The sequence below is a fragment of the Perca flavescens genome, chromosome 2 (genome assembly GCF_004354835.1).
Source record: "Perca flavescens isolate YP-PL-M2 chromosome 2, PFLA_1.0, whole genome shotgun sequence".
Lineage (NCBI taxonomy): Eukaryota > Metazoa > Chordata > Actinopteri > Perciformes > Percidae > Perca > Perca flavescens.
The window spans coordinates 650,851-658,081 of NC_041332.1; the positions used below are offsets into that span (position 1 = coordinate 650,851).

Consider the following 7,231-nt stretch of genomic DNA (forward strand, 5'->3'; position numbering starts at 1 on the left):
TCTGCAGAGACAGCGGACTTTGATGATGTCAACATATTTTATCGTTCTCCAAATCTTCAGGTGAGTTTTTATTTTTTGCTTCAGATCATTATGTAGATAACTTTGTAGAGACCTGAGGTTGGAGTTATGCTTCACTCTTTACTGTATTCTTACTGGTCCAGTTGAACAGACAAACTTAAACAGAGTACAGTTGAAAGAACATTAGATAAATACATTTCAGTTTTACATTTAAATGTTACTATTCTTACAATACTCTAGTACTAAACTACTACAATACTCTCAGTACTGGGTAATATTTACTTATTTATTGCTCTACAGAGAGAGAGATTTTTTGATTTTTACAAAAACACTTTATTTGTATATTTATTGTAGTGGCAATCTGTCCACAAAACATGCCATTGCAGGGAATTTGAAGCCATTTCCAACTCTTGCTGTTGCCAAAAATGAGGTCCGCCATCGCCGTATAGGTAATCCTTTATTGTAGAAATGTATTTAAAAACACATACAAAAAACTGACTTGCAAGATTAAAAACGAACAGACGAGATCTAAAAACCATGACTATCGCACAGCTGAGGTTGGAAAACTGTATGGCTTCCCAGACTAGATTCTCCCTCTGGCTCACCTGTGATTCCCTTACTACCCTGGCTAATTAGCACATACACACAGGTGCGCAGGTGACGTAACGATCAAACCATTCACACAAACCTACCACCCACCCACCCACACACACACACACACACACACACACACACATCCAAATTGGCTACAACATTTATAATTGGTACAATTTCACAATAAAATAAAGTGCTGATGTATTAAAATCTCAGTATGTTTTAAAAAACTATCATCTATAAAAACAACTTTTCATCAACAACAGAACAAACAACATCAATAAAACACCAACGCTGTTTAAAAATGTGATTATTATGTGATGATTATGTTTGTGCCTTTTTGTATGCAGCTCCCATAATAAAAACTCTCTCAGTAAAAACTATATTAAAAAGACTAAAAACCAATGTTAAAAGAGAGAAGAACTCTGTGTTACAATGCAGGACGACCCAATTGCAGAGAGCAGGCAGACAGGCAGGAGAAAGTTTGAATTGAGGATTTATTTGACCAAAAAACAAAATACACATCAACCAAGGGAGTCCTGAGAGCTGCAGCAGGCAAAGACTAATTCCAGAATGTAGATGAAAATAACAAGGAATCCCAAAAAACAAAGGAAGTACAAAAAACAGTGAAATACAGGAAGCACAGAAACTGACTCGAACTGACACGGGAAGACACAACCGGAGCAAACACAAAATGATCTGACACGAGACAAAGGGAACACAGAGGCTAAATACACAAGGTAACAAGCAGACAAGGGACAGGTGATACAGCAATTGAAACACATCAGGGCGGGGCAGAACAATGACAGGTGGGAAAACACAAGAAGTAAAACTAGACAAGACAAGACAGAAAACCAGACTACCAAAATTAAACAGGAAACAGAAACCTACACACTCATCATAGAAGCATACACCACAAACAGGAAACAAAAACCACAGTACAGAACCATAAACAATCAATAGAGAAATACATGAAACAGAAAGACAATAACATCAATCAATATAGAAAACAGGAAACAGCAACAGAACTATACAAGCAGGCACCAGAAATACAGTACAGGCCAAAAGTTTGGACACAACTTCTCATTCAATGGGTTTCCTTTTTATTTTCATGACTATTTACATTGTAGATTCTCACTGAAGGCATCAAAACTATGAATGAACACATATGGAATTATGTACTTAACAAAAAAGTGTGAAATAACTGAAAACATGTCTTATATTTTAGATTCTTCAAAGTAGCCACCCTTTGCTTTTTTTGATAACTCTGCAAACCCTTGGTGTTCTCTCAATGAGCTTCATGAGGTAGTCACCTGAAATGGTTTTACCTTCACAGGTGTGACTTGTCAGGGTTAATTAGTGGAATTATTTACCTTATTAATAAAAAAGCAAAGGGTGGCTACTTTAGACATGTTTTCAGTTATTTCACACGTTTTTGTTAAGTACATAATTCCATATGTGTTCATTCATAGTTTTGATGCCTTCAGTGAGAATCTACAATGTAAATAGTCATGAAAATAAAAAGGAAACGCATTGAATGAGAAGGTGTGTCCAAACTTTTGGCCTGTACTGTATAAACAACCCCAACAGAAATATCCACAACTACAACAGTACCCCCTCCTCAAATGACGGATCCCAGACGTTAAAAACAAGTCCTAACAAAAGTCAACCCAGGGAGGGTGGAGGGCGGCTGTGGGAGGTACAACCCAAAAAGTCAGAAAAATGTCCATGAAAACAAAACGGCCCAAGGAGGGCGGAGAGGGTCCAGGGGAGGCAGAGACTCAATGGGGTGAAAACTCAGGCACTCGGGAACTGGGGACCGTGAGCACTCAAATGCTTCGGCCAGCAGGGCTGCGGACAGCGCGGATGGAACCCCTCTGGCGACTGAACAGGCCGTGGAGGATTCTCCGGCGGTGAAGGCAAAACCCCTCTGGCGGCCGGAGTCTCTGGCGGAGAAGGGCAAAGTCTCTGGGGGAGTGTTCATAGAAAGCTCTGGACGTCTATGTGTCAGCTAGGGTTCAGGGAAGCTGGACGTGAGCCGGGGGTCAGGGAGCTGGGACTCTGGGGGGCTGCACGCCAGCCGGGACTCTTTGAGGAGAGGCTTGTATAAAACCCTCCACTGGGGATGGGGCTGTTCCCACCCACCCCCCAGCTTGTCATTCCAGACAGTGGGGGGTTGATAACTTTCACACAGTTCTGGTAAAATGTCACTTTATCTACTCCGTGCAGGGTAAGTTTGCCCGGGCTACTGACAGCTAGCAAGGGGCCGGCCCCCTCTCCAGACTCTGGGCTCAGGTAAACCTCCAGGAAAGAGTCTGTGGGGTCTGGCCATGAGGACTCTTCTCTCTCTCCCACTCAGCTTTTGTTCCATAGTTGTAGGAGTCTTTGTGCGACCTGGATGGATCTCATGCCCTGGAGAGAGCCCAGAGCCCAGACCCCGATAGTCCACGGTTCAATTCAATTCAATTCAATTTTATTCATAGTATCAAATCATAACAAAAGTTATCTCAAGACACTTTACAGACCCAACAATTCCAGTAATTCCCCCAAGAGCAAGCATTTAGTGTGACAGTGGTGAGGAAAAACTTCCTTTTAGGAAGAAACCTCGGACAGACCCAGGCTCTTGGTAGGTGGTCTTTCTGACGGTGCCGGTTGGGGGTGTGATGAACAGTGGCGATAATAGTCACATTAATACTCCAAATATCAGTGATGAAGTTTATGGGCTACAGGCTGCTGATGTGTTTTTTCACAAAGCAGTTTTGGAAACACGGTTTCTGTGATGTGGTGACAGCTCGAATGGAAACCCATTATTATTAATGACTGACAATGGCTGGTCGTCAAGTGCAATCATGCATTGGGCAAGAGCCTAGTTAGTTTTTTACAGCCAAAAAACTCCAAACGGCTGGCATTGCTCCTCTTCTTTTGCCTATATCTGCTTGACAGAGAAGTTTTTGTCATATTGCAATGAGGTGATATCGGGTGTGGTAGTATCTAATCTAATTTTATGACTACAAGTACGAATACATTCGCACAGCATCGGATACTTGATGCTGGCATCTGTGTTGGTGCATCCCTAGTCTAAACTGGACTCAGGGTTTGATGATACCAATAATTTGTTCCTTCAGTGAACTATGGAACAGTTTGTTGAAGACTCCAGCCTGGGGGACTGGAAGGTGATTGGCTCTGGGGGTTTTGGACAAATCTACAAAGCCAGGCATCATCAGTGGGGTTTTGATGTGGCCATTAAACTTCTTCAGGGCGAGGGGTAAGTGCTTACAAAGGGTTTCCTGTTTATAACTACATAACGTTGTTTGAATTACTCATAATGCAAACAAAAACAACCACACAGGACTGAGAAGGATTTGCTGCGTGAGATCAAGATGATGCGTCAAGTCACCAGCCCGTATGTTATGGCCGTCCAAGGGATCTTCAAGGGTCGAACGCCCTCCTCTGGCAGGTCAACCCAGCTTGGTGTGGTCATGGAGCTCATGGAGAGAGGATCATTGGCCTCACTACAGGTAACCAGGGGTGGAACAACTACTCATATCTTTTACTTACAGTAGCAAAGTACAGTTAAAATACAAAGCAAAGAATAAATAAATATATAATACATTTGTTATCAGAGTTATACCGTTTTATGTTCAAATTGTAATTATTAAAGAAAATAAGAACATTAATATAACAGCATATTCCAAACCTTTGAATGGTAGTGTAGGCTATATGTGTAGCTCACTATCTCCACTATTTGTGGATCTGTAACTCTGGAAACAATCTTACAGGAAGCATTGAGGGGAACTCCACCCTGGCCGCTGGTCTTCAGACTGGCTCACCAAGTGGCTCTGGGTATAAACTTCCTCCACAGTCTGCCCCGTCCCGTTCTCCACCAGGACCTGAAGCCCCAAAACGTGCTGCTGGACGACTCTCTCAATGCCAAGGTGAGTCCCAGGCTTTGAGTGGAGGCCAGGCCTCATGCTTACTCTATACTATATTAATAGTTTGCACCCTTTCTGGAGACTAAATGGAGCCTGAAAAACCCATATTGTAAACCCAAAAGATACAAACGTGGGTTTCCCTTCCATGTTGTAACTTGATAATATATGGTAGTAAATAGTTTCACTGTTTTTCAAGAGCCAAACTCCTGGTACTCCACATTGTACAGTATGACTTCTTATGATTCCTGATTTTGGTTCCAGAACATCCCGTTCTCATTCCTAACTTGTACGATAGGGACGCTTGTTCAGTGGTTCTCATGGTCAGAGAGCGACGCCAAAATCACCCTTAAGCGTCTGTATGGGACTCAGCAGGCAGAGCAGCAGCTCGACCGCAACACTCTACGATAATAGTATGAAGAGCTACAATGGTAATGAATAGTATTAAAAACCAAAAAGCCTTGTAAGGAGGCAGGTTGGGGGGATCAAACAATACAGGACTTTCACCTAGAAGACCAGGGTTCATGTCCTGTTTTTGTCCCACGTGACACTACGTGATACTACATTTCTACGTACATTTAATGCCAAATCGGAGCGTCAAAAAGTGATTCCAAGAGTCCTGACGCTAAAGCAGATTATTTGCATTAGTAACAACCGCCAAATTAACCTATCAAGTGTCTCTAATTGATGCGCTGGGTTTGAGAATCTTGTGTGCCCAATCTGGCTCCATGGGCGCAGATCCAGTGAGTGCTGAAGGTCAAAGAGCAATGCCATCAGGACCACATTATCTGCAAAAAAAAGGAATGAAATCACCAGCTCACTGAACTGCAACCCCTCCCCACCACGACTACATCTCGATATCCTGTCCATGAATATCACAAACAGGATTGGTGAAAAGGCGCAACCCTGATGGAGACCAACCCTCACCTGGAGTCAACTTACTACTGAGCCCCCCGGACACAGCTCTCGCTTTGGATATTCATGGATTGAATAGCCTTCACCCTATACTCCTGCAGCACCTCCCACAGTATCTCCCAGTTGACCTGGTCATACGTCTTCTCCAAATCCACAAAGCACATGTAGACCTAATGGGCATACTCCAAGGCCCCCTCCAGGATCCTTGCAAGAGTGAAGAGCTGGTCCATTGTTCCACCACCAGGACGGAATCTGCATTGTTTCTCTTCAATCTGAGAATCCTAAAACCTTGAGACCAAAGCTCCCCACCACAGCTTCAGCAATGGAAGCTTTGAACATTGCCCACTCGGGTTCAATGCCCCCAACCTTCACAGGGAAGCCGGAAAGGTCCGCCTGAGGTGTGAGTTAAAGATCTCTCAAACAGGGGCTTCCTCCAGACGTTCCCAGTTCACCCGCACTACCCATTTGTCAAGGTCTTTGTCTAACCCTAACAGTCTCATGAAGGCCAATGTAAAAACCAACCCAAAAAGAGAGTTTTGTGGAGCTGATAGTCTTAATTAGCTTTCTAGCATCTCATTTGGCAATGGCTTGAATGTAACGGACGTTCATTGATATCAAAAAGCTACGCACTAAAGCATTAATGACAGTTTAATGTAATGTTAACACATAAAGCTAGTTTAGATATAGTTTGATAATGAGGCCTTCTATGACATATGTATGACAGGTTATGTTATTTAGGTTAATGTCAAGTTACACACAAACATTTCAAACAATGCCAACTTAGCATTAAAAGTGTCATAATTTACCCAATGCCAAAACTTAATTACAACAGTCATGAAAATGCATAAAGACTCCTTCATGATCATGACCCCTTCAAATAAAGTGTTACCAAGTAAAAAAAACTTTTCTAACTCCTTCCTCTCTTTGCTAATTCTCTCTGCAGCTTACAGATTTTGGCCTTGCCCGGATTTCCTGCAGCGTCACACAGGTTTCCAAGGACGATGAACCACTAGGAGGGACAATACATTATATGCCACCAGAGGCTTTAAAAAGCACATCGTACAAACCTACCAGAGCCTTTGATATCTACAGGTACAAGAGCATCTAACCAGCACTAGAATAAAAAAGTGTTTTATTTATCATATAATAATTAATAACTGGACACAGGATCACTCCAGCTGCTGTGCTAACACATGTTCAGTATTGACAGTAAGTCAAAATATCAGTCGCTTAGTCTTAACAGGAGAGGGAATTATTTTCAGGTAGGAGGGATACTTATGACTTCATGCACAGATTTCTTTATTGTCATTGAATATCCTCATTCTCACATGAGCATTAATTTACAGATGACAACAAACCCTAGCCAGCAATCAACAACAGCAATCAGTTATGATATGGATAATAATCCTGACATGAAACTCTCTCTGTCTGTCTTTTAGTTATGGGATACTCCTATGGTCCATTGTCACAGGGAAACAACCATATGAATGTAAGTGACGGTTGTGTCTTTAGCAGTCCCTCCAGGATTTCGCGGCCTTTTTTGAGGTTGTCGCAACCGAAAATGCCTGATTTTGCGGGAGCTTTTCTAAAAATCCATCCATCTTTGTCCTCTTATCCGGGGTTGCGTCGCAGGGGCAGCAGCTCCAGCAGGGGCCTCAAAACTTCCCTTTCCCGAGCCCCATTAACCAGCTCCGACTGTGGGATCCCGAGGTCTCCCCAGGCAAGGTTGGAGATATAATCCCAACACCTTGCCATGGGTCTTCCCCGCGGCCTCC

At 42.8% G+C, this 7,231-nt stretch overlaps 1 protein-coding gene across 1 annotated transcript; it reads left to right on the forward strand.

Moving 5' to 3' along the window:
* Nucleotides 1-3,736: 3,736 nt before the first annotated feature.
* On the forward strand, nt 3,737-6,968 carry LOC114563721 (receptor-interacting serine/threonine-protein kinase 3). The gene is made up of 5 exons (XM_028590530.1): nt 3,737-3,877; nt 3,962-4,130; nt 4,392-4,547; nt 6,400-6,548; nt 6,896-6,968. The coding sequence occupies exons 1-5, from the start codon at nt 3,744-3,746 to the stop codon at nt 6,951-6,953; spliced, it is 666 nt and encodes a 221-aa protein (XP_028446331.1). The 5' UTR covers nt 3,737-3,743; the 3' UTR covers nt 6,954-6,968.
* Nucleotides 6,969-7,231: the final 263 nt, after the last annotated feature.

Bases quoted from the DNA above. Each gene is read 5' to 3' on its own strand.
- LOC114563721 (XM_028590530.1), top strand. From the start codon at position 3,744: ATGGAACAGTTTGTTGAAGACTCCAGCCTGGGGGACTGGAAGGTGATT. The intron at 3,878-3,961 runs GTAAGTGCTTAC...ACAACCACACAG, and splicing joins AAACTTCTTCAGGGCGAGGG to GACTGAGAAGGATTTGCTGC. The intron at 6,549-6,895 runs GTACAAGAGCAT...TCTGTCTTTTAG, and splicing joins AGAGCCTTTGATATCTACAG to TTATGGGATACTCCTATGGT.